Here is a 26,301-nt window from a genome sequence, read left to right on the forward strand (position 1 = left end):
AGAGGGGGGGAATAGGACACCACCCATTTCCTCTTTATACCACCATCCTTTCAGCAGTCCTAAGAAAATTCCACAGCCATTGGCGCTATTCAGATGACCCTGGGGGCGCAGATAAACCTCCCGGTGGCCTCCACAACTCTCAGAAAGAGCACTAACAACCAGATGACTGCAAGGAATATAAATCCTTCCATTCTTCACCATTCAGTCAGAACTGAAGAAGCTTCTTGGATGAGTAGCAAAACATCTTCAGGGAAAAACAAAGTCCACTTGCCTTTGGAAAAAAGCATCGGTGGGACAGTCCTTACAATGCACAATAGCATGCAATGGTCTTACAAAAAGGAGGAACCAAGCCCCAAAGAATATGCTCAGGAAATATGCTGGCCAGGACCCAAAGCACTGGGATACATGGCTGCCTGTCCTACTGTTTGCGTATGGCGAGATTCTCCAGGCATCCAAGGATCTGGCCCACTTGAATGATTGATTATACGGAAGACGACCTCCTGGTGTTTTAGACATCGTTAAAGAAGGTTGATGTGGAAACCTAAAAGGCCCAAACAATCTGACTGAGTATATCCTGACACCACGGAGTAAGCTAACAGCCCAAGGAGACATCGCCCAGGAACGCTTAGCCACGCCAGAGAAGGCCAGAAGCCCCCTTGTGATCGAGGTTTGGGCGTAAAGAACCTGTGGCCATCCTGAAGATATTCCTGCATTTGCTCCTCTCCATCTTTTGCGATGTCCTGCGATCTCTGGGCAAAGCAAGGGGGGGGGAGAGATGATTCCTGACTCCCTAAATGGTTGTGGTGGCCAGGTGGGTGCTTGTCAATGTCCATGTATGTCTTTGTGCTCATATAACCCCCCCCCCACACAGACACACACACTGTGGAGCCGTGCCTCTCAGGAAAGAGGGAGGAAGCGAAGGCTGGAGCCCTGCAGGAGCCATCCTGACAGCCCAGGACTGCTGTGAGGAGCACCCCAGACCTCCTGTCCCACTGAACGAGTGGGGTGTGTCCCAGGAGAAGCTGATGTGTTGGACCTCTGTGCCTCAGCCTCCTTTCCACCCTCCCCTCCGGCAGGGTGGACCACAATAGGAAACGCCAGCAGCTCCCCATGATTGTGAAGGGGGGCTCAGTGGGGCACGGGATGAGGCACAATGGGCATTCCCCCCCTCCAAATACTCATCTTGGGAAGCTCCAACGTGGGCAGGACACGGCCTTCCAAGCTTAACACCCTACTTGAGCAGAACTGAATCAGTTGTTAGGATGTGTGAACCAGGCCAGGAGGGGCAGCCTGGCCGCTCCGGGTTCCCACAATGGCAGCTACGGCTACTTTGCAAAGAGTCACTATAGCCGGTAAACCTGGATGGGTGCAGAACAGCCGCAGCTGCTGGGTGTCACAGAAGTGATGAGCCCCCTTAGTGCATAGCTTTATGAAATATTCCTCAAATAACATCAATCAATTTAAATATTTAATTTAAATATCAATTTGATATTTAATATCAGTGGCACTTTGCCGGCAGTCCTGAGCAGAACTGCTGTGGATGAATTGAAAAGAAATTGGTAGGAAGGAATTAGAAAAACTTCCATCACCCCCAGAGAAGTGGAATTGCTGGAGGCTGCGGCTCGTGTCAGGCAGTTCTGCCTGTTCTGGGTCAGAACACTGCCACTGGGCCTGACCCTGGCTGCCTGGGCACATGCGGAGCACTTGGACCAGCCTCGCCCCACAGCAGGAGATGGTGACACTGGTGGCCCTGGAACCCTGCTGGGCTTTTACTGGGGCAAACTGGACACCTGAAGTGACAATGCCCTGACTTCCTGGCAGCCCCCCAGAAGCGCCCAAGAGAGCACCCTGGTTTCCCATCCTCCGCTTTCCAGTCCCCCCACTTGCCCCTCAGCCATTTGGGTGCCCCAAGAGTGCCCCAGTACAGCAAACGTGGTTTATTTGGGGACGAGGGGAAACCCAGTTCTCATTTTGGTGGGCACTGGAACAGATAGTTGCAGTTTAACTTTTTCCACCTGCTCCTCTCCCTCCTTGCTCCTGCGTTGTAGTGCAAATGGTCCACAAGACAGTCCTGTCAGCAGTTCCAGGAAGGACCCGCTCCCATTTGCACTACTCAGGTGACCCTGAGGACACAGGTAAACCTCCAAGTGGCCTCAATGGCTCTTATCTAAAAGAAGGCAAATGACCAGCTGTCTGGAAGGAGTATAAACCCTTCCCCACCACCCAGTCAGAGCTGAAGAAGCTTCTGGGATAAGAAGCGAAACGTCTTCAAAGAAAAACAAAAGAAGCCCAGTTGCCTCCTGAAAAAAGCACCTTTGGGATGCAGCCTTTGCTCTTTACGAGCCTCCCCCTTGCTCTGCTCTGGGGCTCCTCCATTCTTTTGGCCCCGTGATCGCTGCGTGCCCATCGGGGCCCTGCCTTTCACCCACCTCCACCTGCCTTGCTTCCTGACTCGGGTGGGCGCTTTCATCTAGCCCACCCTGAAGTAAGCATCTGGCTGACGTTCCGGGGGGGCTCTTCCCTGCACCCAGGCTCGGCCACCTGGCTCCCCTTTCCATTCCGAGTCCTCCTCTTCCTCCTCCTGAACGCTCAGGAGCATCTTGCTGCAGGTGCCCTCCTGGACACGGGCAGAGCAACTCCTGCCCCGAGGGGGGGCATGGGGGAAAAGGGAGGCCGTCCTCCTCTGGGGCTCTTCTGACCTGCCACACCTCTCCACCGCAGGGCCCAAACCTCCTCCTGAGCAGCCACCCTGGCCATCTGCAGGCGCTTCTGAGGGGCCAGGCAGCAAGGCGGGCCCACTGCAGGCGGCTGCAGCCTCCGCAGGCCCCGGCTCTCGGCTTCTGGCCCAGCCAGTCTGGGGCACAAGGCCCCGGCAAGCCCAAAGAGGGTGCCCTCTCAGCCCAGGGAGGGGGGGCAGAAGCAGCCCTGCTAGCTGCCCTCCCCCTTCCCCAAGCTGAGCATCTCTGCTCCACCCTAGGAAGCCCGCAATCCACACACACCACAGAGCAGGCGCCCTCCAGCTTGCCAACGGGGGGGGATCAGCGCAGGGGGGCCTCCTCCTCCTCCTGGGAGTTCGGCAGCAGCAAGAGCTCCAGGTCTGCAGGGGAGCCAGGTGCCTCGGGGTGCTTCGTTCCCTTTGGCCCTGCGTGGGAAGGGAGGGGTGAGCTGCCCTGCAAGGGCCCATAGAAAGAGGGTCTCTCTGCCCCTCCCCTGCCCCCTCCTTACCCCTGAGGGCCTTCAGGGCCACGTGCAGAGAGATGCCCAGCAAGCAGACGGCAAAGCCCAGCCAGTTCAGCGGCGTCAGCTGGTCTCCCATCAGGTGAGCGGCCAGGAACAGGGTGCAGACCTCCTGGGGGACGAGGCAGCGCACCATCAGCTCACAGCAGACCAGGCCAGAGGCGGTTGGGGGCTGATCCGACAGGCTCAGTCCCACTGTTGGGGGTCCCCCTCACAGCCATAAACACCCCCCGTTAAAGGCAGAGGCGGCCGGCTTGGCCCGACTGGGTTTGTGTTTTTTTTTAATTTTACACCATGGTGAATTCTATGCAGTTCCTGGAGTAAGGCAGGCCTTCCGAGGGCCCAGGGGTTGTAACATACGCACATTTTGACTGCTGTGTTGGAAGAAGGAAAAGGCCCAGAGATGCACTAAGGAGAGGATAGGCCAGAGAAGCGCCCCCCTCAAATACCTTGAAGATCCCCGATATGGAGAAGGTGAGGCTGGAGGTCCTGGAGACCAAGAGAAACTCGGAGAAGCCCAGCCCGAAGGCCAGCAGCCCCCCCAGGACCAGCTTCCCCAGCAGATCCACCAGCAGGTGCACCTCCTGGAAACGGAAGAGCTTCTCCGACGCAGACAAGGGCAGACCTGGGGAAACAGGGAGGGAACAGGAAGGGGGCTCGCTTGCAGACCCAGCCCCACAACCGGCTGATCCGGAAGCAAGTCCCAGAGACAGATGGGGGGGCAGGAGGGGGATGGCCAGGTCTCCCGCCCAGCAGTCAGTCGGGAGGAAGGCAACCAATAGTTTAGGCTGGGGAGACCAGTGCGGTTGGCAGGGCCTGCAGAAGTGATCTGGGCATCTCAGTGGATCACAAGGGACCAAAGCACAAGATCTTGGGCGGGACTCCTGGAAAGCGGCCCTTGCGGGAAGAGCCATGCAGCTGGGGGAGGGGGTGGAGCCGTTGGTCTGGAAAGCTGAAGCCCAGGGGACTTGCACGGGGTGGCGGGCCAGACAAGCTGAGCCCCGAGGACCCTCCCCTTGACAGGCCTCCTTGGGTAAAGGGCCCTCCTGGGCTGAGCAGAACCTCGGGCCACAAGATGGGGCTTCTCCCTTCCGCAATGTGAGCCGTTGGCGGGAGCATCCCGACACACCCTTTGCGCCCCCTCCTCCAGCAACTTGGGGCGGGCAGAAGACATCGCCTCCCCAGCAGGTCCACTCCCCCCCTCCCCCCAGGCGGCTGACCTTCAAACACGGCAAAGAGGGGGAAGAGGCTCAGGAACATGGCCGGCTGCAGGTGGAACATGGTGTCAATGGGGTTCTGGAGTCCTGCAAGAGAGGGGAAGGACAGCAGCCTGTCAGGGGGAAGGAGGGAGGGAGGCTGGCCTTCCCTCAGCCCCCAACCACGCACTCACCCAGCTCGTCCTTTTGCAGGAGGATCTGGGTCCGTGTCCAGCGAATGCCCCCCAGGAAGGAAGCGCCCAGCACCATTACGAAGCCTTCGGTGTCAAACTGGGTGGACTTGTAGGTGAACAAGAAGAGCCCCACGGAGATGAGCAGGACCACCAGCACCAGGGCGGCTCTCTGGCAGAAGATGGAGCAGCGTCACCTGCTGGTGAACGGAGAGCCGGGCCAGGCAGAGGCCAAGCAGGGCTGCTGGCACCCCAGCTCAGTGCCCGCCAACTGCCGGCCCGAACCCCGAGACTGGGCGGGGGGGTGTCTCACCGGTTCCTCCAGCTTGAAGATCAGCGAGAAGAGGAGGATGAAGAGGACAGCCGAGGACTTGGTCATGGTGTAGCTGCCAGACGGGAGGAGCGAGGGACGAGTGAGGGGCGCAGCTGCAGGCAGCCCCCCACCGGCCTTTTCCCCACCGTCCCGGCCGCCGCTGAAGGCTGCGCCGGCCCCGTCCCGCGGCGCCCCAGCCGGCCTCCCCGCAGCCGCCCGGCACTCACAGGGAGACGGTGATGTAGAGGAAGCTCCAGTTGCTCAGCCCCACGTCCAGGGCGGTGGACAGCGCTGCGGGCGGGAAAAGCCCCGTGAGAAAAGCCGCCCGAGGCACGTCCGGCGAGGCTTCAGGCGGACCCCCGACCGGCGGCAAACGCTGCGCCCCGCTCGGTCCCGGGAGCCTCCGTCCGCCTGCCCGACCCTGCCCGCCCCCGTCCCTCACCTGTCGGGGCCACCTGGCGCAGGTAGGCGGGCCAGGGCAGGAGGGCGCGCCCCGCGGTGGCCGAGGTGGCGGCGCTGCAGCGGCGGGAGCAGCGCCTGGCCAGCCCCGAGAGCGCGAAGATGACCAGCAGATGCAGCAGCGTCATGAACAGCGGGAAGGCGAAGCTCTGCGCGGAAGGGAGGCCACGCACGCGGTGAGCCGGCGGCCGGCCGAGCAGCCCGCGCCCGCCCCGGAGCCCCGCCCACCTGCATGAGCCACTTGTTGTAGAAGGTGATGCCGATGGAAAAGCCGTAGTAGAGCAGCACCAGCCCCGCTGCCCGCGCAGCAGCCCGCGCCGCCGCCATCGCGCCGGGCAGAAGCGCCCCCGGCCACGCCCCCCCGTTTCATAGAGGCCGCGCGGCCAGAGCGCCCCGGCCGCCCAGCGCCCCCTGCCGCCCGCGGCGCGAATAAGAGGCCGGAGCCGGGCTGGAAGGGGAAAACCAGCTTTAATGGGGGGGGGAGGAAGGGGGGAGCGCGCCAGGTCCAACCACCGCCCCGCGACCCCCCCCCCGCCCTGTCCGTGGACCCCGCCGGGGCCGGGCGGAGGCGGCTCAGCCGTAGTGGTAGACGAAGTCATAGCTGCTGGGCTCGCGGGGGACGGGCGGGGGCTCCTCGGGGATCTGGACGTTCTCCAGGTCCAGCAGGCGCAGCTTCATCTCCATGCTGAGCAGCGTCTCCAGGTCGCTCTTGGTCAGCTCGCTCGCCATGTCCTTCCCCAGCAAGGCGTGGAGCCCGTCGACCCAGATGCAGAACTGGGGGCAGCAAAAGAGCGTCTCAGGCTGGGAGGGGAAAGAGGGAGACTAGCCAAACCCGCCCACCCACCCCCGCTCCGCGAAGACCCTCCTGGCAGCCTCTGCCGCTCCTCGACCCACTTCAAGCGCTACAGGAGCCCGGCTGCTTCTAGGCCGAGGAACAGAATCAAAATCACTGAAGCCTCAGTACTGCCTTATAAAGCCTTAGTAAGGACCCACCTGGAATACGGCATCCAGTTTTGGTCAGGTTACAAAAAAGATGCTGAGACTTTGAGAAAAACGCAAAGAAAAGCAACTAAGATGATTAAAAGCCTGGAGACTAAAATATATGAAGAACGGCTGCAGGAATTGGATATGGCCAGTCTAGAGAAAAGAAGGACTAGGGGGGACATGGCAGTATTCCAGTATTTGAGGTGCTGCCACGAGGAGGGGGGGGTCAACCTATTTTCCAAAACACCTGAAGACAGGACAATGGTTGGAAACGGACCAAAGAGAGAAGCAACCTGGAATTAAGGAGAAACTTCCTAACAATGAGGACAATTAACCAGCAGAACAGCTTGCCTCCAGATGTTGTGGGTGCTTCATCAATGGAGGTGTTCAACAAGAGACTGGACAGCCATTTGTCTGAAATGATATAGTCTCCTGCCTAAGCAGGGGGCTGGACTGGAAGACCTCCAAGGTCCCTTCCAGCTCTATTGTCCGTATCACAGCCCAGGAAGTTTCCTCCCTTTGGAAACCAAAGCTGGGAGAAGGGGAGAAAAGTCCCACTCTGCACCCGAGTGGGGAACACACCCGAGTGCAGGATGGGGCAGAGCTGGCCTGGCCCCTCTGGGAAGGATCTGCCTCTTCTCACAGCTCAACCAGCAATGAGGCAGAGCTTCTGCTATGAAGGCCAGGGAGCTTTCGCTCCACTAGTGGTTCCCCCAGCCTACTCCCGCGTTAGCCCGGTCAGATCCCATGGGGAGCCCGTGTTCCAGTCACCACCATCCCGACCGGAGCAAGGCGAGAGGAGGAAGAAGGCCGCTGCTGCCGCCGCCGCCACCACCAAGGCCCGCAAGGGACGGTTGACAGAGCTGGGTTCTTCAGCCCTGGCCTTTCTGAAGGGCCATCCTGGAGGAGGGGCGGCTGATGCTCTCCTGCCCCAGGGGGCAGAGGCAGAACCAGGGGAGCAGAGCCAGAGGGCAGCAGCTCTCCTCCCTACACCACGCAGGCCGTCAGCCGAGAGGAAGAGGCTGCCCCAAAAGAGGTGGCTTCTCCTGGCTGGATGGCGAGAGACACTGTGGCGGCTCCTGAGCAGAGCAGGGAGAGGAGACTCAGGGAGGGGACGCAGACCAGACAACAGAGGCACTTTATTCACCTGCACACCGTTAGCCTGCAGTCTTCATTACGGCCAGGCTGATGATGGTCACCAACCTGCATGTTTTAAAGAGGCAGCCCTACACCCACGGGAGGTTATTAATGCCGGAGATTTCAGATTAGCTCAGTGCGGCAGGACAAGGGACTGGAGAGGCTGCCGTTCCACCTCCTGCTTGTCAGCCCCAAAGAAACTGGGAGACACGAGGAGAAAACGGGTTGGGGAGGGGCAGCAGGCCTCTCCTTATCTCCACCCCTCCTCCACAATCCGGAAACCTGCAAGAAGCGCATTTGGCCTGCTGGCAGCTCCTGCCCGTCCTCCTGGAACCCAGAACTGCCCCAAGGACCATCCAGGCAGCTGCCACAGGGGAAGTAAGAGCAGCACGACCCACATTGGGCCCCCTGTCCCTCTCCTGGGGTGTCCAAAACGGGGCACTGGCGGCCAGGGGCCAAGAAATGATCCAGGAGGGTTCAGCGGGAGGAGCTGCGTCTTCTGAGGGGGCGCAAGAGGGGTGATGCAGCCACCTTTCAAATCGGGGGTCCCCAACCCGAGAGATGCAGCTTGGTACCGGGGTGCGGCTCATTGGGAGCTGGACCGCGCAAGCAGCGGGCGAGCGCCTGAGCACAGAGAGCTCCATTTGCTCAAAGCGGCGGCTACACAGGGAAGAACATCCTCCGCCCTGCAGCCAGCACCACCGCCGGTTCACAGAGCCAGAAAGATTCTCCTTAACTGCCAGGAGCCAAGGGCCCCCCGGGAACCGCTGAGCGAGGAGGGCCCGAGTGGTGGAGGATTTAAGGCGCTGCTCCTGCCGGGAGCGCAGAGACGGCGACTGGCAGGCGTCCAGTCTGAGGGATGAAGTCTGCGGAAGGGGGGCCACCAAGGGGGTGCAAATGCACAGAGCAGGGATTTCTAACACATCTTCAAAAATTTCTACTCTGACCGATCTAAAAGGAGGAGGAAACGACAAGGCTCTTTTGGTGGCCCCGCAAGAAACCCCAGTGAAGAGGGGAGGCTTTCCAGGGCCCCTTTCCCGGAATCCAAGTCCACAATTTGAACAGTCCTCAGGAAAGGACCTTCGCACCAAAGGTCAGAAAGAGGAGCAGTTCAACAGAGAGGCCAATGATGCAGGGGTGGGGGGGTGTCTCCCCTGTTGAGGGGGATGTGTTCGGGCCAAGGCTGGACAGGCACCTATTGGGGTGCTTTACTTCCTTTCCTCAACAGGGGCAGACTAGATGGCCTCCAGAGCCCCCTCCAATGCTAGCCTTCTCAGTGCAGAAGCAGCCGTGAAGGCCTTCCCTCGGGAAAGGAAAGCTGGCTGGGGGGGGGCAGAGCAACCCGAGGGCCAGCCCAGCAGGATAAAAGCAGCCCTGGGCTCCCCCACCTGCACCTGCTGCTCACCTCGTATTTGTTGGGTGCGATAAAGTTCAGGGTCTCGTCCGGTTCATAAAGGATGGAGAAAGCCAGTTCCAGGGCCTCCTTGGGGATGGGGAGAGAAGTCAGGGACAGGGAGGTGGCCCTCTCCCTTCCCCCCATCCCTGGGCAGAAGCCTTTGGGGGGGCTCCCTGGGACACCCGTACCTTGTTCTGCTTCAGCGCCCCCTTCTCCTTCATGTGAGGACACTCTTTCCCGGTGAGAACGGCCTTGATGTCTGCCACGGGGACTAAGGGAAGAGCGGCGGCCATCAGGCCCGGCCCTCCAAAGGCCCACCTGGACAGACCCTCCCCCCAGGGCTGGAGAGCTGCTGCACACCCGCCCAGCCCCACCCCCAGCCTACTCTTCTCCTGCAGCGACTCCAGGGTGGCCCCCCCCTGGGCGTTCTCCTCCAGGTCCCCGTAGTGGAGCGTCTTGTGGTTCAGGGCCAGGCGGCAGTACCAGAAGCGCTCTGCAAGGCAGGGAAACGGTCTCGGCAAAGCCCCCCCATGAGACCCCCCGGTTGCCGCAGGATCCCCGGCTCACCTTGCCTCCTCCGGTTGCCCACTTTGCGGAAGCTGCTTCCCTCGCAGAGGCGGTTCAGGCGCTGCTGCTTAATGAGCGCCAGGATCTCCGGCTGGATCTTCTCCCGCAGCTCCCTGGGGAAGGCCAGCCAGCAGGTGCATCAGAGGGGGGCCTGTGTCCCCTCCCCGCGCCTTCCCAGGGCCCCTCCCTGAGACACTCACACGATGGGTGGGGACTGGAAGTCGTCCTGGCTCATCCGCTCCGACTGGCGCAAGCGCAGCACCTCCGAGTACCCCAGCCCCCGCAGCTTGCTCTGGAACTGGTCCAGGGAGGGGGGCCTGGCGGGCAGGGCCCGGGTGATCTGCTCCCTCACCACCTGCATCACCTGGCGGAGGAGGAGGAGGAGGAGGAGGAGGGCAGCGGGGCTGCAGAGGGAGGGAGGGGGAGGAGGGGGAGGCCACGCCCACCTTGTGGAAGTCCTCGCCTGTCGCCCGCATCTCTTTCCAGGTCCGGTTCAGCAGCTGGATGCAGATGGCGAAGAGCTCCTCCAGGGCCTGGTCGTGCGTGAAGAACATGGGGTGGTAGTCGTTCCGGCCCTCGTTGGCTTGGCAGAGACAGGGAGGAAGCGGGACGTCAGAGCGGCCGGGCAGGCCCACTTTCCCCCAGGCTGAGCTTTGGGAGGGAGGGAGGGAGGGAGGGAGATCCAGGGCAAACATTCCCAGACTGCACGGAGGCATCAGCAGAAAAGCACTGGGAAGTGCACTTTGTGTACGTGAGAAATTGCACAAAAATGTCACAACGTCCCAGCTGAACACACAGGGATGCTCATAGCCCCTGAGGCGCCGGATGGCCAGGCGGAGCTTTTCCCTTTCCGACCAGCCTTTGGGAAGTGAACGGCCCCCCCGCAGCAGCCAGTGGCAGCTCAACAACCATCCTTGTCCCACCCACGTACCAGGCCACGGCTGCCCCGTGAAGCAGCCCTCTGAGGCTCCAACATCCCTGCTGGGCCACATCCGGTTGGGCCAAGTGGTGCTCAGGGAAAGGCCTTAGCCGGTAGGTCCCCCCAGGGCTCAGAGGAGAAGGGGAGCAGCCCCACTTCTAGCCCGAGTGGCTTCTCCACGGGGGGGGAGGGGGCTTCCCTGGGTTCCCCACCAGACCCCACTTACGAAGTTCTCCAATCTGCAAGATCTCGCAGAGCATCCTGGTGAGCTCGATGGCGCTGCGCCCAAAGGGACAGGCATGCTTGTCCTCCGGACTGCTATTCTCCAGGACAATCTGTGGGGCAGGGAGAGAGGCGCACGGTGAGGGGGAGCCAGGTGGCTGCTTGCGCAGGGTCCCCCGTGGGAAGCAGCCGGGTCCCTTACTCGGATGTAGGCATCCTGATGGTGTCTGGCCAGGTAGAGCATGTTGTCCAAGGCCAACATGCCTGGCGGGGTCTGGAGGAAGTCCAGGGCGGGGTTGGCAGGGCTCTGTGGAAACAAGAGGGTCTCTTGGCCCCTGGCCTGGCAGCCCCACCGGCCGGGCTCCCCTCCCTGCACACCGCCAACCGACCATGAAGCCCAGCATCTTGTAGTCCTTGGTGTAGACCGCCTTGCGCTTCTCTGCTCCGCCGCCAGGGACGCCGCTGCTCTCGGCCTCGGCCTCGAATGCGATCCTGCGCAGCTCAAAGAGGACGTCCCGCTGGGCCTGCGTGGGACAAGGGGGACGGTGAGTCTGGGCAGTGGCGGCAGCCGGACACCCGCCCTGAAGGCTGCAGGGGGCTACCCTGCCCACCACCTGGTCACTGGGGTCCATTTTGGTCATCATCCGCTCCTCCCGGAGGTTGAGAGTCAAGACCTGTAGCACGTACAGCTGGTGGGCCATCTCGGTTTTGATTGGGCGGTTCCCTCGGATGACATGCTAGGGGGAAGCGTGAAAACAGTCAGCAGGAGCAGCCCCCACCGCCTCGCAGCTGTCCACTGGCCCAGACTGCTGCGGCCGGCACGCTGCCTGCTAACTGGCAAGGGCGAGCTGCCTTGCAGGGTGAGGCCTTGTAAGGCCCAGCTGAAGGGAAGGCCGATAGACAGCAACGCTAACTAGGGAGAGCGTCTTTGACCCCGAGCCTTACCGTCAGGATGGCTGAACGCAGCTGCTTCTGGGCAGAGGCCTCGGCCATCTCCTGCCAGGAAGGTACAAAGGAAATGGCGGGTGGTGGAAGGAAGGGAGACGGAGGGGCCACCTTCTGGACCTCCCCCCACCTGTGCTGCTCCCCTGCCCACCAGGGAAGCCATCTGCAAAAACCCCACAGCCGGAGTAGCCTCCTGCCCCTGGGCCCCCCTGCTCCTCCCAGGCTTTCCGTGCATCCCAGCACCCTGAAAGAGGATTCGGAGCCTGCCGGGCCTCCGTTCTCTGCCACAGGGATCGACTTACAGTGCAGGGCAGGTCTAGCGGACTAACAAGCTGGTCCTGGGGGCGGAAAGCAGAAACAGACACAAAAGGAGCAGATGACAGAATCAGCAGACGGGGGGGGGGGAAACAGGGAGGGGGGAACACAGCCTTTCACAGGATACAGATGGAGGGGGTGCACATGAAGACACTCAAGCCAGCCCCCACCCCAGAGACGGCTCTGCCCCCCCCCCCCCAGGAAAAGAGCAAGGCCTGCCTCCGCTGGCCCTCTCCCCAGTCGACAGGGCATGCCCCCTCCCCCCCGGTCCCTGCCACCTACCTGCCTCTTCTCCTCAGGAGCCTTCAGGAAGAGAGCATTGATCAACGCTATTGCATATGTCTGGATCTCCTGGTTGGAGCTGTAGGGAGAGCCAGAGAGAACACTCATCCAGCTCTGCCAGGGGGAGGGCAAGGGGAAGCCCCAAGCCCTGGGACACTCACACTTGGAGGTGGGAGAGCAGCTGCCCGACCGTGATCTCCTCCGCAATCTTCTGATAGAGAGCCTGGCTGTTCAGCACCATGCTCTCCAGGATGGCCAGGGAGCGCTGCAGGATGGAGACGTCCACCGTCGGCTGGCTCACGTACTCTGCGATCTGCCAGCAGAAGGAACCTCCAGTCAGCACCAGCCCGGTTCACCAGGACATGCCCGCTCTCCTCCCAGGGGACGGCACCTGCTTGATGAAGCCGATGGAGATGGTGTCCCAGGAGATGAGGCCGTGGTCCATGAGCTCCAAGAAGGCTGTCAGGGTGAAGGCCAGCGTCTCGCCGTAGCTGCAGGGGAAGACGTAAACCGTCCACGCTCCCTGGTCCACAGGCTGCTGCGCGGCTCTTTCTCACCTGGCTGTCAAACCTCAGACAACCCCTTCGGCTCTTCTCTGACAGGGCCCCACTGGTGATGTTCCCGCCAGCCAAAACGGGCGACGGCCATGGAGGAGGCCACCCTTGCTGCCCGGGGGCTTCAGGAGACAAAGCCCTGCCCCTGAGCGCACCCTCCACCGACTGCAACACCGGCTAAAGGCAGTCTATACCCAATGGGGGGACAATGCTTCCCACAGGACAGGGCCCCTAGATGGCTCTCTTCTTCCCTTTTCCTGGGCTTTCTAGAAATAGGACTAGCCTTATGACCTGCTGCCATCCTTTCCCCATCCTTAGGAAAGCACTAGGAGGGATTGACTACCTCCGTGCCCCTCCTCGTCTCCCCTGGAGAGCCACTCCTTGACAGCCATGAGGTCTTGGAGCAATCGGAAGCTCATTCCTCCGCTGGGGTGCCCTGGGCAAAGGTGCCAGGAGTGTTTGCAAAGACAGGAGTGTGTGTGGGGGGGGGGAGAAGAGGAGCTCCTACTGAAGAGCAGCCCGGCACTTACTGAGAGAGGAGCTTGGAGCTGCCCTCCACCAGCCGGGTGAGCACCGCAATGCCATCCATGTTGATGAACTCAGTGGCAAAGGTGACGTCTGCCGAGAGCTTGGCGAGTTCCTTCATGGCCTCCAGGCGGCCCTCCAAGCTGGAGGACTGGGTCCGGTCCATCAGTTGGCGGGCGGCCCTGGACTGAAAAGAAGGCATCGGGAGCCCCTCCCCATCTCGCTCGGGAGACAGGGAGCCAGAGCAGGTCCTCAACGCTGCAACTGGCAAAGGGGGGGTGGAGGGAGGAGAAAAAAGAGCCCCACCCCCCCAAGCCGCATCCGGAAGGGCTAGCAGCAGCCAGAACCTACTGGAGAAACCGCCAACTGGAGGATGGTCCCATTCTTGATGTCGCCACGAGTCTGTAGGGCACAAAGACAAAAGCTGGCTTAACACCGGTCAATTGTGTGTGTGTGTGTGTGTGTGTGTGTGAAAGAAAGAAAACGTGTTGGGACTCTAGGGTAAGGACTGCAATAAGGGAGGATTGCACACCTACCTGTTCCGTTATGTACAGCTGTGCTCCATCGGCATAACGTAGCGTGTAGTATTCAGGGTTAGGCAGGGACCATCTGCCAGGGGACAAACACAGGAAGGGCGCTTGAGCCTTCCAGCCTGGCCGTTCTTCACCTGAGAGAGTGGGTGCTCCTAGGGCCCCAGCTAAGAAGACTGGGGGGGGGAAGAGGAGGCTGATCCGACTGGCGGGCACTCACCCGTCACAGACTTCCTTGATGATGGAGACCAGGGGCCGCTTCTGAAAAGGGCGAGAATCGTGAGCTAGGAGGCTTCTCTGAGACAACCCCACCATCATCCACAGCCACCCTGCTGTGCTCACTGTCCAGGCCTCACTCCTGCAAACACTGGGCACCCTTTACTCTCACCTGGTCAAACTCCAGCAACTGGCCGTTGGCCCCAGGCCACTCCACGGCCACCTTAACTATGTCTGGCAGGGGCAGCATCTCTTTAGAGACCCAGCTTTCTCGCTAGAAACGGGGATCCTCTTCCAGACCTGCCACAACAGAAAAGGGTTGGCAGATGGGTGGCTTTCCCACCGCTGGAGCCAACAGCCCAAACCTCAGGCCCATTGCCGGTTCCAGCCCAGGGGTCAGCCGAGGGCCTGTGCCGGCCGCGCATGCTCTCTGGGCCCCACCAGATACATCGGGATACTTCCCGGATTTCCCTTCCTGCCAGAGGACCCCCAGCATGGTGCGTCTGCAGGCACGGTCAGAGACCCCCCCCCAGTTCATGAGGAGGGGGAGGGGAGGCAAAATAAATCGAGTGAAACTCCTGATAGGCGCACAGGCCCCGTTCCGGTGGGCTTCACTCCACTCGCAGGGCGCCAGACAACGGATGCCCCCTCCCGCGGGTCAGCCGTGGAGAAAGAGACGAGGTTGGCCTCGGTCGAATGGGGGGTTGTACCCCAGAGGGGGGCGGGGGAGGGAGCTGCCGCTCTGGGCACCCGGCCGGCCGTCTGCAGGGGGGCGGCGGCAGCAGCAGGAGCGGCGGGAGGCCGGGGAGGAGAGTCAGGCGGGGGGGGAGGGAGGCGGCGGGGCTTTTGCTCAGGGCGGTCTCTCCCCCCCCCGGCCATACGAAGACAGCAAGGGGGGAAACGGCGGAGCCCTGAGATGCCCAGGCCGGCTTCTCCCGCCGGGCCCCCTCCTGGGGGAAGGAGGCTCCCTGCTTGCGGACCGGCGACGGCGCTGCAGCCGGAAAGGAAGGGAGCGGGGGGGGTTGGTCCCTCTGCGGGCAACAAGAGGGGGCGTCCCCCCAGGGATCCCCGGACTGAATCTCCGTGGAGACCGAGGCGGGCTCCCCCTCCCTCCCGGGCTCTTCTTCAGGGCCTGGCGCAGCGCCCCCGGTCGGGCCCGAGATGCCCGTAGGCGGCCTTTGGGTCGTCCCGACAGACAGCGCCGGGGCAGCGTCCAAGGGGGCCACGGCCTCCATTCCGGGGCCCGGACCCTCCCGCGGCGGCGCTTTCCCCGGCCGAGCGGAGGCCGCGTCCTCACCTGCCCGGGAACGCCGGGCGGGGGCTGCGGGGGGGGGCAATGCCCGGCGGCCTCCCACCGCTCGGGGCTCCGCGCTCCTGCTGGGCTCGGCTCGGCCCCGCCCCCTCGGCCTTCCGCTCTTCGGCCCCGCCTCTCCCGCGGATTGGGAGAGGCCGCCGCCGCGGCTCCCCAGCGCCCTCTCCCATTGGCGGATCGGCAAGGCCGTCGCTGTCATGGAAACCGCGGCGTTGCTCTGGTCCGGCGGCCGCCGGGGTGTATGGGGCCGGGGCCGGAAGTGAGCTTTCTTTCCGGTTCCGGCGGAAGCGGGTGCGCGTTGGCGGTTCGCGAGGCAGCGGGAAGGGAAGGGAAGCGGCCGGCGCGAAGGAAAGAGCCGCGACGCCGCCACCATGGTGAGGCTGGGCCCGGCGGGTGGACCCGGGCCGGGGGGGAACCTCCCGCCCCGCGCTGACCGCCTGCCTCTTCTTCCCGCAGACGGTGGGCAAGAGCAGCAAGATGCTGCAGCACATCGACTACCGCATGCGGTGCATCCTGCAGGACGGGCGCGTCTTCATTGGCACCTTCAAGGCCTTCGACAAGCACATGAACCTCATCCTCTGCGACTGCGACGAGTTCCGCAAGATCAAGTAAAGGGGGGAGGGGAAGGGGACGGGGGTGGCCGGCGACGGGAGACGGGGAGCGAAGGGGGGGGTCGAGGAGGGGCCCGGGCGGTAAGCGGCGTCTCTTCCCTCCGTCCTTCCCTTCGCAGGCCCAAGAACTCCAAGCAGCCCGAGCGGGAGGAGAAGCGCGTGCTGGGCCTGGTGCTGCTCCGTGGCGAGAACCTGGTCTCCATGACGGTGGAGGGGCCGCCCCCCAAGGACGTAAGCCGGGGTGGGGGGGACCGGAGGTGGGGAGCAGCAGCGATGCACGAGCTCCTCACGGCACCCTTGGGAGGCTTCGGGCCCGGCTGCTTCTGCTCACTGCCCCCTCCTGCTCTGGACGCCGAGAGGGTGGGCTGCCAGGGAACGCAGCGGATTGAACGGGCCAGGTTTGTTAGAGACAAATCACGGAGGATTGTCAAATGGCGAAGAAAAACTCCCCTGGGAGGAATCGGTCCAGCAAAAGGAGCCTGTGAAGCGCTGGTGAAATAACACTCTGGGGATTCGGCTGCTGTGTGGTGACGCTTCAGCTCTTTTCCAGACTGGGATTGCCCGTGTGCCACTGGCTGGGGCAGCAGGAGGACCCGGTGTCGGCAGAGCTGCTGGAAGAGGAGTCCCAGCCGGGGCTCCCATGCCCCAAGCGCCTGCGGGTTTGGCCGGTCCTGTGCGTGGAGTTGGTGGACCATCACAACAGGTAAGAGCAGAGCCACGTCCAGCTGCGTTGAGAATGGAGTGCGGCTTTGGTGTCAGGCGGCTTCCGGCTGATAAACCCTTTTCTCTTTCTCTCCTTGTGGACGTGGACAGAGATGAGCGGCGCATCACATTCAAGCTGTTTTTTCTTTACAGGTAATGACACCTCAGAGTCGAGGGACGGTTGCTGCCGCTGCTGCTGCTGCCACAGCTAGTATAGCAGGAGCCCCGACTCAATACGCACCAGGCCGTGGGGGCCCTCCCCCGCCCATGGGAAGGGGCACTCCCCCTCCAGGTGAGTGTTGACTAAGCCACCCCCTCCTCGCTACCGGAGCTGACGGGACCTATGATGAATGGCAGTATCTGAGCACTGCTGTGAGGAGCTGTTGTCAAAGCAGGATTACTCTGAGGTCTCTGCTGGGCTAGAATGCCGGAGGGAAGGGACTGCCAGTTGCTGATGCTTCTGCTCTTCTGCTCTAGGAATGATGGGGCCGCCTCCTGGTATGAGACCACCCATGGGCCCTCCTATGGGGATGCCCCCAGGCCGTGGCTCACCACTGGGGATGCCGCCACCGGGAATGAGGCCGCCACCTCCTGGCATGAGGGGTAAGTACTCTTTTGAGCAAGAAAGAATTCTGAGATAAGCTGCCAAAGTGGTGGCGTTTGATTCAGTATGAAAGGCCATTGCGATAGCTGGGTTGAAAACAAATTACTCAGTAGCGCTACAATATTCTCACAACTGCAAATAATTGACACTTGTGACTTTTGTTTTCAGGTCCCCCTCCTCCTGGCATGCGCCCGCCTAGGCCTTGACACCCATGCTGAACCCAGTGGGACTCACGGGGGCCGAACTTGGTGATCGCAAGATGGCAGGAGTATAATTAGCTGTGTATGTATGTGCTCTGTTTTTTGATGTCATGTTGCCCATTTCTAATAAAACTCTTGACATTTCTTCCTGTGGTGTTACTGTTAGGCGTGTATTTGGGGAAAGAAAAAATGGTTTTGGGACTGAATGTTTTTGGATGCCTTGGCCTCCTGAGGCCCATCCCTTTCCTTGGTAGCAGCTGCCTGCCAAGTAGCAACCAAGGGCACGTGTGCCAAGATAGTGAAGGCCTTGCTTCCATGGTGCTTGTTGGAAGTAATGTAGGGCCTCCTGCTTGAGCAGGGGGGTGGATTATATCAGCAGCTCCCAACCTTTTGGGCACCAGGGACCGGTTCTATGGAGAAAGGTTTTTCCAGGGACTGGAGGGTGTGGTTTCCCCTGCTGCCTGCATCGTGTGGATGGGGCTTCGCCTGTTTGCGCAGCCCGGTTGCTGGTATGCCGCAGCCCCAGTGCCGGTCCATGGACTGGGCGTTGGTACCCCTGGACTAGATGATCTCCAAGGTCCCTTCCAGCTCCTGTTAAAAAGGTTAGGAGAAAAGGTCTTTGCCTACAACATTTGTTGGCAAATACAGGCATGTTCACATTAAGTGAAAACAAATCAACGCTGTTTGGCTCATGATTGATCATCCGTCATATGTTAATAGTTTAGGTCTGCTTGTTCAGGACTTTTGGATTTGGAAGTCATCACTGGAGATCAGGCTCATATTCCACTAACACCATCAAGGCCTTAATTAACTGTTACTGACAAACTACATGATAATTATGTAGTATTTTCCATCTGTCTCTTGAAGAAGTGATAAGGGACTGAAATAGGAGAGGTTTACAAGAAGTCGGTCTGTGGCCAGTCAGTGCTCTCTGTTCTTGGTGATTTTCCTGCAGACGTTTCATGACCTAGCTAGGCATCTTCAGTGCACGTGAAATGTCTGCAAGAAAACCAAGCCCAGAGAGCTCAGAGGACTCCATGGTGTCAAAATAAGTAGACTTTTCATGTTATGGAACCTCAGCAATTTCTACTAACCACACACACAATCTGTTGGGGGCTCTCCTTCCGCAGTTCCTTGTATGGACACAACCACTGGCAGTTAGACTTTCATCTGAGTAACTGTAGATGTTACTTTGGTGCTTAGAGTTAGGTAATGAACAAAGGCCTTGGCTGAAGCTCTAATTCTTAATGTTTATGTTATGTTTATGAGATTTATTTACAGCTCAGGCCTTAGATGCTGTTGCAGGCAGTATAATCCAAGCACAGCGCACTAGCTCTGTGTTCCACTGCACACTCCACACCGACTAGAGCTCACTGAGAGGGACACATTCTGCATAAACCCTGGGAAATTAAATTGGGCCAGACACCCCCCTCCGCTGATCAAATTCCTCAAAAGCCTATATTGCTTCTAAAAGCCACAACGCCAGTATTAATAAGCAACTTACATCAGTCACTGAACATTCCACAATTGTGGATTTATCCTTCCAGTTGTTAACATTAATACTTTGGAGTGCTGCCATATTTGAAAAGTTCACAATTCTTGATCAATTCCAAATACTGAAGAAGTAGCCAAGAATCTTTTCGCTTGCAATACAATCAGGAAAAGAGTCCTGTACATTTCACCCCAACCTTTGACATGTCAGTAAAGGTTCCTGCCTGACCATGACAGGTGGCTTGTCTGCTTTTGTGTCATATGGGCATACACCTGGTTCTGTAGCTGGGCAGAAGGCCACACTCCTAGACAATACCGAGGAGACTATTGCTGGGCTGGTGGGGGGAGGTGAGACCCCCCCCTGGTCTTCAGGCAGACAAACAAGCAGACCTCTGCCTAAAGCGACAGCTGTAGTGAGGAAAGCTGCTCCAGTCACAGCCTTGATCTTAGAGGCTCAAGCATTAACGCCCCTTAGAGGTCCTCCACTTTGCTGGGAGTTGCAGACCACAGTAGGGCACAGTCATCCAAGGACAAGGGATGAGACTGCCCTTCCCCTAAAGGGTTTCTAAGCTTCCCCCTGCTGATTTTAGCAGAATACCTCATTGTTACTAAGAACTGCTTTAGTGAGTAAAGGTTGCCTTTGAGTTCTTGGAATTTTCATAACCTCCTTTAATAGTTGTTAGGTAAAGATCACACAAAACCCTCGGGCTCCATAGCAAGGCAGCAACGTAGATGAGTCAACAACATAGTTGTTTATTTGGTCTCAGGGTCTTCCTAGGAAGTTCCAGAGAAGCGAGAAAATGGACCACAAGAGAGGTCCTCCTGACATCCCTCCCAAGGTCCAATTCTTCAGCCAAGTCCCAAAGCAGCCAGGTGTTTTTTTTCTGGGCACTGCTCGGTTCCAACTGCTCGGCTGCTGCTGCCCCGAGAGCTGATCTGAAGAGATCTTGAATTCCACAAGGGCTGCCAGGTGGAGGCCTCTGCCACCCGGCCCCCAGGTGCGCTCACTTCCGCCTGTACCTGCATAAAGAACAAGCAAGCAACAATCTCAGAACCAGAAAAGGATCCAGGAAGGATGTCCGTGGAGATTCCCAGTCACCCAGGTCATGATTGCCCCAAAGGTGCTTCTTTTTCAGGAGGCAACTGGACTTTCTTGCTTTTCTTTGAAGATGTTTCGCTTCTCATCCCAGAAGCTTCTTCAGCTCTGACTGAATGGTGGGACAATCCAGGAAGGAAGACCGGGTGTACTGGAGCCTTACCTGGACTTGGTTTTAAATTTTCCTCCTTTCCTTCTCCCCTGAAGGCCCAGACGCTGGCGGTCTTCAAAGGAAGGCCTGGAGAGGGAAAAAGCGCTGCCCTCAGCGGAACCTCAGGAGGCCTTTTCCTCTCAACCGCCCAGGGGTTTTGGGGGGAGGGAGGGGGTGGGTGGAAAAAGATGCTTTCAAGTTAAGCTTCACTCCTGGTGACCCCCTGGGCACAATTCTCTCGCTCACAGTGCAGGAACCACTGTTGCTGCCTTCTGGGATTTTGTTTTCACTTCCCCTCCCTGGACTTCTCTCACGGTCCCCCCCCCCCAGACCCTTTCCCGACCCACCAGACTGGGCTTCTGGGCCCAGACACCGGAGAAGCACCGTCGGTGCTCTAGAGAGAGCCCCCAAACTGCCCACCAAAGGGAGGGAGTTGCAAGGGCGGAAGAGCGATACTCACCCTGCTCGATACTGCTTGAGGGCTTTCTCGTTCGTGTTGGTGAGCTCCACGTCAAATGCCGAAGTTTTCTTCTTGCACTGCTTCTTGGGCCCTTTCAGAGGAGAGGAGGGCCGAGAAGGCAGGTTGTAAGCCAGTCATGGAGGAAAGCCCCCCTCTCCCCCAGAGGGCCCCCCGGCGCCCCCCTGGCCTCAGAACAGGGGAAAGAGAAGCCTCACCAGCCTCCATTTCTGTCGGCGGCGTTTCCTCCGGCATGGCCCGGGCTCGCTTGGGCCGGCGGCTCCTTTTGGCTAGTCGCTCGGCATACATCTGGGCCTTCAAGATCTCAAACTGGGAACGTTCCTCAGGCTGCCAACAAGAGAGACGCTCGCAAGGCTGGCTGGGGAGGGGCCGGGGGCCCAAGCGCCAGTCCTCCCCCCCCCATCCTCCTCCAGACAGGCAGCTGCTCACCGTAGGCTGAGCCTTCTTCTGGGAATCCCTCACAAACTTGGTTCTCTTCTTCTTGCCTCGAAGCGCAAAGTCAAACTCCTGCAGGGCCTTGGCGACTGGGAGAGAAGCAAGGGGGGGAGGTCAGGGCCAGGCCTGGACGGATCCAAGCCCTTCCCCAGAGCCAAGCCTTACGCTTCTCGTTCTTCCTCTCCTCCTGGCTCTGGAACCAGCTGCGGGGAGTGCCCCCAGCCCCTGCTGGCTGGGAACCGGCTTCCAACCTCCGCTTGGCAGTGTTGATCTGGAAGGAGAGCAGATGTGGTCAGAGCCCGAAGGCTGCCTTGGCAGACGAAAGGATCTTCCCCAGGCCAGGCAGAGGAGCTGTGGGACCAGATCCATTTGTCCTTGGCAAGGGGGGAGGGAAGAAGAGGAGGATGTTACTCATCCCCCACTGAAGCAGCAACTGGGACAGCCCCTCCCTCCCACTATGGTAGATCCTGCAGGTGTTGAAATGCAACGCCAAATTCATTCTCTGCCTGGACTTGGGTCACCAAGGTGTGAAATGAATTTCTTCTAAATTAGCCCCCTGGAAGCAGACAGTTCCCCACCCCACCCTTCTCCACTCCCTCAGTGGGCAGAGAACTCAGCCCAGGAGCCCCTCCTCCACCGGCCCCCTCCCGCCTGGCGCACCTGGGCCTCCGAGCACTGCAGCGCCCGCTCTTCCCGCTCCAGGCGCAGCACAGCGTACACATCTGGCTCCAGCTTCTCAATTTTCTCCCGGAAGCGCAGAATCACATCTGGGGGCACCAAAAGACCGCTGCCTCCACCGAATCCCTCACAGCAAAACGAGGGTCTAACCCACCCCCTAACCCTAACCCCACAGCCGTTACCCTGGGGGAGGATCCTGGCCTTCACGGGGGCCTTGGCAGCCTTGACGATCTCCTTCAGCATCTTGCGCTCTTCCTCGCCCACTAAGGACACGGAGCGGCCCACGCGCCCCGCCCGAGCTGTGCGCCCCACCCGGTGGACATAGTGCTTGGTGGTGTTGGGCATGGTGAAGTTGATCACCTGCAAGTAGAGAGGAGGCAGTGAAGAGCACTGGCCCCTGGGAAAAAGAGGCTGGGGGGAGGAGGAGGGAGGGACCTTACTGTCTTGACGCCTTCAATGTCAAGGCCTCGGGCGGCAACATCGGTGGCCACCAGGACGTCGATCTGCTCGTCCTTGAACTGCCTGCAGAGAAAGGAGCCCCTGAAAAGGCCAGTCCAGCCCCGACCTGGCTCTCCCCGGCCGCCCACTCCCTCCCTCCCACCTACCGGAGAGCCTCCAAGCGCTGGGCCTGGGAAAGGTTGCCGTGCAGCTCCCCGACACGCAGGCCCATCAGGCCCAGGAGGATGTGCAGGCGGTGGGCCTGTTTCTTGGTCTGGATGAAGAGCATCACGTGGTCAGGGAAGGTCCGGGTCAGCAGAGCTGGAGAGCAGAGGGAGACCCATTAACGCCAGCTCCCCCCTCGCCTGAACCCCCCACCCGAAGCTGCTCCACCAGCTCCCACCTGCCACAATGGCCTCCCTGTCCCCCTCGCGGCTGGGCCGGATGCGGACGAACTCCTGGCGCAGAAAGGGGGCCACCTCTGTGTTGCTGTTCACAAAGATCCGGACGGGGTTTTTCAAAGAAACCGAAGCCAAATCCTTGACCTGCCAAAGTGGGAGGGGAAGTTCCTCAGCCCGGCCCCACTCAGCCCTCCCCAGGAACAGCGTCCCCAGAGGCTGCTGCTCCAGATGCGACAGGAACGAGGCCTCCCCTGCTGCTCCAGAGCAGTCCTGCCAGGCGGGGCGAGGGGGTTCTCATCCACCCCCACAGACAGCCACCCCCTTCTCTTCCCACCTGCCCTCCTCCTCCACGCCAGGCGCCTGCGGTACCTCGTCCGTCATGGTGGCAGAGAAGAGCATGGTCTGGCGGTGTCGAGCGCACATCCGAATGATCTCCTTCATCTGCTCCTCAAAATATTCATCCAGCATCCTGATGTGCAAGGGGGGAACAAGAGCCAATGACCGGGCCAGCCCTCTCCCTGGCCCACTGTGCAAAGCTCAGGCCACGGGGCTTAGAGGGCCAGAGGAGAGCCGAACCCGCATTCTCGGTCCCGGGGGAATTAAAACCCTCCTCTCACCGGTCGGCTTCATCCAGAATGAGGACCTCAATGCTGCCCAGGTGGAAGGAGGGACAGTTGTGCAGATGGTCAATGAGGCGGCCAGGAGTGGCGATGAGAATGTCAGGGCCAGAGCGCAGGGCTGCCTCCTGGGTCTTGAGGTCCAAGCCACCTGCAACAACACAAACAGCGTGCAGCCCAGCCATCCCCAAACAACAAGCAGATCAAGCGAACTGGCCGTGGAAATGCCCAAGGCTGGGCCACTCACCCACTGCCAGGCACACGGTGATGCTGCTGAACTGAGCCAGCTGCTTTGTAACGGAATGCACCTGGATGCCCAGCTCCCGAGTTGGCACCAGCACTAACACCCGACTGACGGGGGCCTGCCGAGGTTTGTAGATCAGGCGCTCCAGGACAGGAAGGATGAAGGCCGCAGTCTTTCCTGGAAAGCAGGCAAAAAGTTAAGATCCATAGGAGGCCAGCGGTCATTCCAAGCCCCCACTTCCCACCTCCAGCCAGGCGCAACACACCTGTTCCTGTGGCTGCACACGCACACAAGTCCTTCCCCAACAGTCCTACAGGGATGCAGGCCTTCTGGATCGGGGTAGGCTGCTTGAAGCCCAGAGCAGTTATAGCCTGACAACAGACAGCATTATGCAGGTCAGCATGCAAACGTCTGGAGCCATCCCAGTAGAGATCTGATTACATCACTAGAAAGAGCCTTTACCAAACTGCTCCCGTTCTTAAGCAGGACCATTGTACTTAACATTTACCTCTCTTAATTACTTAGTATTTCCCATTTCTATAGGAGGAATGCCCTGTATCAAAGAGGAGGGTGTTTAAAAATCAGCCGTTTCACTGAGTTATTCTGCTCTTTTCTTTCTGCAAGGCGCACGTGAGACTACGACCGTCCAACTCTTTCCTAAAAACTACCAGGCTCTTCATCCCATGGAAGCCACAGAGCTCCACTGAAAGCTTTTCACTTGGGACCCGTCCCTAGAACGTCATTTGAGCGTGGAAAGGCCTTGGGAAGGGCCCAGGACTGCACTCTCTTCCAAGCAGCCATTTGGAACCAGAGAAATCTGCCACTTCTTAAAACTGTCTGCTCTCTCCGGCCATCTGTGCTGCTTTTCTATGCTGCCAGTGGACTCTCCTGCAGCAAGCACCGTATCCCAACGCTGGATCTTCAGACACCGCACCTAAATCTATTTGGGCTTTACCCATACGAGACACCAGGCACCTCAAGCCCACATTTCAAAAGGGTACCTTCAGCAAGGGCCGAGAGAGGTTCATATCTTGGAAGGACAAACTATCATCATACTGCGAAGCGTCTTCCTGAAAGAACTGTGTGGTTTCCTAAAAATTAGGCCAGAGAAAAACAACAGTGTGAACCCTCCAACCATATTACACAGAGGCAAATCTCTCCTAGTAGCAAAGCCAAGGTCTATTTTAACAATTCTTTGCAAAAAAAAATCACAGTGGTCTGGCATATGCGCAACACTAAAGCTATGAACAACTCACAATGATCAAGCACGGGCACAACAGCTCAAAACCAAGCCAATTTGGGATGAATTAGCAGTGCGTAAACTCATCCCATTCATCCTCCATTTTTAAGATAAATTTGTGATAGAAAAAAAATGGCCGATGGCTCTCTATCTGAGAGGCTGCACTGAGCAAAGCTGGACTTAACAGACCCTCCAAATTGGTCTGACTTCACCCCACTAACGCTCACCTCCTTTTCACCATGTTTCTGTTTCCACCGCTCCTTCAGCTTTAGCATATCTACAAAAAAAAGCAATTGCTGCGTACTTATGTTACAAAATACTACAAGAGCAATGGAATTGAGACATTCACCGTATAATTAAATAAACTACAGTACCATTTAAGTTTATGAAACAATACCAAGTATTAGCTGGTTGTCTCTGTAGACATTCAATCCAAGTTCAGTTTATGCTAGAACTTATGCGTCATGTGACACCCAAAAAAATAATCCGTTATGGCTTCGGTATACCGTATAAGGAAAGAAGTTTTCACAATATCTTGAACCTAATCGTATTTCATCGCGACCTGGTCCTTTCTACTCACTGAATATACTTGATCTCTGGCCCTGATTCAGCTTATCAAAAGCAGCAGAGGGACCTCCCGGCAAAAAGGAATGCAAGCTGGTGCCCACCCTGGGAGCCTCTCCCGGGTGGGCCTCCCTCAAGGCCAGCGCTAATTACCAGCTTTGGCGAAGACGCTCTCGTCGGCCGAGGAAGGCTCCGACTGCAGCTCCTCTTCCTCTTCCTCCTCGCTGTCTCCCCCGGCCTTTGCCTCATTTTCCCCGGTGGCCCCTCCACACTCTCTGCTTGCCGCTCCTTCTTTGGTCGCCTTCTCCTGCAGAAGGGCGACGTTCCTCCGGCTCAACCACCCGGGCCAAAGCCCCGCGCCCACCGGTCCGCCTCCTCCCCCCCCCCAAGGAAGGGAAGCGCCGCAAGACAGGCCGGTCCAAGCCGGCGCTGCGAGCGGCTTCTGACCTGAGCTCGGCGCTGCCTCCGCACCGTCGCGATTTTCTCGTCCAAGCTGGTGGCGCAGCGCTGCGGGAAGGGGGGATAAAGGGGGCCGAGAGGTGAGAGGGACGCTGCGGCCGACCCCGCTCCCGCCCCGCGTCCCCGGCGCCTACCTTGCGCTTCAGCTGCCCCAGCGCCTCCGCCCAGGCCCCGCCGCCCGGCCCTGCCGCCGCTTCCTTCTCAGAGAACGCGAAGCCCGCTGCGAAGTCTCCTCGGACCGCCGCCGCCGCCGGTTCCTCCTGCGGGGAAGGTCAGGATGGGGAGAGAGTCGGTTGGCGGCGCGAATCTCTCACCGCTGCCCTTCCGGCTCGCCGCCAGCCTCTCACCTCTGACTCCGAGTCCGTCCGCTCCTGCTCCTCCAGGCTCCGTTTGGCTCCGGTACCGGCCTCCATCGTGGCTGCGGGGAAGCACGCGACTTCCGGTCCCCTGTCCCTTCGCTCCGGTCGGAAACGTAGGACGCTCCGAAAGGGTCCCCCCGCGGCAGCGGCAGGAAGCGCTTCGGAACCTCGACATCCTCGAGAGAAAAGCAGCTCCGCAAACACCCCGGACTGCAACTCTCTTTAAGGGTCGC

The 26,301-nt window shown here is 59.6% G+C and overlaps 4 protein-coding genes across 9 annotated transcripts; 1 reads left to right on the forward strand and 3 right to left on the reverse strand.

Annotated features, from left to right (window-relative positions):
• Nucleotides 1-1,446: 1,446 nt before the first annotated feature.
• SLC35C2 (solute carrier family 35 member C2) lies at nucleotides 1,447-5,751 on the reverse strand. The gene is made up of 9 exons (XM_039342433.1): nucleotides 5,625-5,751; nucleotides 5,380-5,545; nucleotides 5,165-5,228; nucleotides 4,938-5,010; nucleotides 4,628-4,796; nucleotides 4,458-4,541; nucleotides 3,687-3,862; nucleotides 3,226-3,349; nucleotides 1,447-3,142 (listed from the first exon to the last, which is right to left on the reverse strand). The coding sequence occupies exons 1-9, from the start codon at nucleotides 5,721-5,723 to the stop codon at nucleotides 3,039-3,041; spliced, it is 1,059 nt and encodes a 352-aa protein (XP_039198367.1). The 5' UTR covers nucleotides 5,724-5,751; the 3' UTR covers nucleotides 1,447-3,038.
• Nucleotides 5,752-5,869: 118 nt separating this feature from the next.
• Nucleotides 5,870-15,440, reverse strand: ELMO2 (engulfment and cell motility 2). Of its 6 annotated transcripts, XR_005556578.1 has the most exons (24): nucleotides 15,286-15,440; nucleotides 14,161-14,288; nucleotides 13,993-14,033; nucleotides 13,779-13,851; nucleotides 13,594-13,644; nucleotides 13,248-13,429; nucleotides 12,555-12,654; nucleotides 12,325-12,476; nucleotides 12,164-12,242; nucleotides 11,869-11,904; nucleotides 11,567-11,617; nucleotides 11,236-11,358; nucleotides 11,011-11,145; nucleotides 10,824-10,928; nucleotides 10,626-10,734; nucleotides 9,927-10,063; nucleotides 9,681-9,844; nucleotides 9,481-9,593; nucleotides 9,299-9,406; nucleotides 9,102-9,184; nucleotides 8,923-9,000; nucleotides 8,049-8,468; nucleotides 7,528-7,717; nucleotides 6,034-6,170 (listed from the first exon to the last, which is right to left on the reverse strand). XR_005556578.1 is itself a non-coding variant. In XM_039342434.1 (22 exons), exons 2-22 carry the CDS (start codon nucleotides 14,236-14,238, stop codon nucleotides 5,970-5,972), a joined length of 2,199 nt encoding a protein of 732 aa, XP_039198368.1. In that variant the 5' UTR covers nucleotides 14,239-14,288; nucleotides 15,286-15,440; the 3' UTR covers nucleotides 5,871-5,969. The 6 variants fall into 6 exon arrangements, 4 of the variants coding, with proteins under 4 accessions (XP_039198370.1, XP_039198368.1, XP_039198369.1 ...); XR_005556579.1 differs by lacking the exon at nucleotides 8,049-8,468; XM_039342434.1 differs by lacking the exons at nucleotides 7,528-7,717; nucleotides 8,049-8,468 and having other exon boundaries at nucleotides 5,871-6,170.
• A 135-nt stretch (nucleotides 15,441-15,575) lies between these two features.
• Nucleotides 15,576-17,562, forward strand: LOC120307568 (small nuclear ribonucleoprotein-associated protein B'). Its single transcript, XM_039342438.1, has 7 exons — nucleotides 15,576-15,674; nucleotides 15,757-15,908; nucleotides 16,031-16,142; nucleotides 16,462-16,614; nucleotides 16,767-16,905; nucleotides 17,091-17,216; nucleotides 17,386-17,562. The coding sequence occupies exons 1-7, from the start codon at nucleotides 15,672-15,674 to the stop codon at nucleotides 17,421-17,423; spliced, it is 723 nt and encodes a 240-aa protein (XP_039198372.1). The 5' UTR covers nucleotides 15,576-15,671; the 3' UTR covers nucleotides 17,424-17,562.
• A 1,994-nt stretch (nucleotides 17,563-19,556) lies between these two features.
• On the reverse strand, nucleotides 19,557-26,271 carry DDX27 (DEAD-box helicase 27). The gene is made up of 21 exons (XM_039342440.1): nucleotides 26,057-26,271; nucleotides 25,844-25,969; nucleotides 25,698-25,757; nucleotides 25,404-25,557; nucleotides 24,914-24,963; nucleotides 24,448-24,537; nucleotides 23,712-23,817; nucleotides 23,450-23,623; nucleotides 23,203-23,353; nucleotides 22,955-23,054; nucleotides 22,588-22,729; nucleotides 22,352-22,505; nucleotides 22,187-22,268; nucleotides 21,929-22,106; nucleotides 21,729-21,835; nucleotides 21,234-21,339; nucleotides 21,063-21,157; nucleotides 20,831-20,960; nucleotides 20,616-20,706; nucleotides 20,168-20,242; nucleotides 19,557-19,928 (listed from the first exon to the last, which is right to left on the reverse strand). Exons 1-21 carry the CDS (start codon nucleotides 26,120-26,122, stop codon nucleotides 19,913-19,915), a joined length of 2,253 nt encoding a protein of 750 aa, XP_039198374.1. The 5' UTR covers nucleotides 26,123-26,271; the 3' UTR covers nucleotides 19,557-19,912.
• Nucleotides 26,272-26,301: the final 30 nt, after the last annotated feature.

This window comes from Crotalus tigris, unplaced genomic scaffold (assembly GCF_016545835.1).
Source record: "Crotalus tigris isolate CLP2741 ecotype Arizona unplaced genomic scaffold, ASM1654583v1 scf7180000017791.1120302, whole genome shotgun sequence".
Lineage (NCBI taxonomy): Eukaryota > Metazoa > Chordata > Lepidosauria > Squamata > Viperidae > Crotalus > Crotalus tigris.

Excerpts from the sequence above, each read along its gene's own strand:
- LOC120307568 (XM_039342438.1), top strand. Across the intron at positions 16,143-16,461 it reads AGGGGCCGCCCCCCAAGGAC|ACTGGGATTGCCCGTGTGCC; the intron begins GTAAGCCGGGGT and ends GCTCTTTTCCAG. Across the intron at positions 16,615-16,766 it reads TTGGTGGACCATCACAACAG|GTAATGACACCTCAGAGTCG; the intron begins GTAAGAGCAGAG and ends TTTTCTTTACAG.
- ELMO2 (XM_039342434.1), bottom strand. The coding sequence starts at position 14,238 with ATGCTGCCCCTGCCAGACATAGTTAAGGTGGCCGTGGAGTGGCCTGGG. Across the intron at positions 13,430-13,593 it reads TCCAGTTGGCGGTTTCTCCA|TCCAGGGCCGCCCGCCAACT; the intron begins GTAGGTTCTGGC and ends CCTTCTTTTCAG. Across the intron at positions 9,594-9,680 it reads TTCCAGTCCCCACCCATCGT|GGAGCTGCGGGAGAAGATCC; the intron begins GTGAGTGTCTCA and ends GGCCTTCCCCAG.
- DDX27 (XM_039342440.1), bottom strand. The coding sequence starts at position 26,122 with ATGGAGGCCGGTACCGGAGCCAAACGGAGCCTGGAGGAGCAGGAGCGG. Across the intron at positions 22,269-22,351 it reads CAGCGCTTGGAGGCTCTCCG|GCAGTTCAAGGACGAGCAGA; the intron begins GTAGGTGGGAGG and ends CTTTCTCTGCAG. Across the intron at positions 21,836-21,928 it reads GGCCAGGATCCTCCCCCAGG|ATGTGATTCTGCGCTTCCGG; the intron begins GTAACGGCTGTG and ends TGGTGCCCCCAG.
- SLC35C2 (XM_039342433.1), bottom strand. The coding sequence starts at position 5,723 with ATGGCGGCGGCGCGGGCTGCTGCGCGGGCAGCGGGGCTGGTGCTGCTC. Across the intron at positions 5,229-5,379 it reads GCGCCAGGTGGCCCCGACAG|CGCTGTCCACCGCCCTGGAC; the intron begins GTGAGGGACGGG and ends TCCCGCCCGCAG. Across the intron at positions 3,143-3,225 it reads GGCCCTGAAGGCCCTCAGGG|GGCCAAAGGGAACGAAGCAC; the intron begins GTAAGGAGGGGG and ends CTTCCCACGCAG.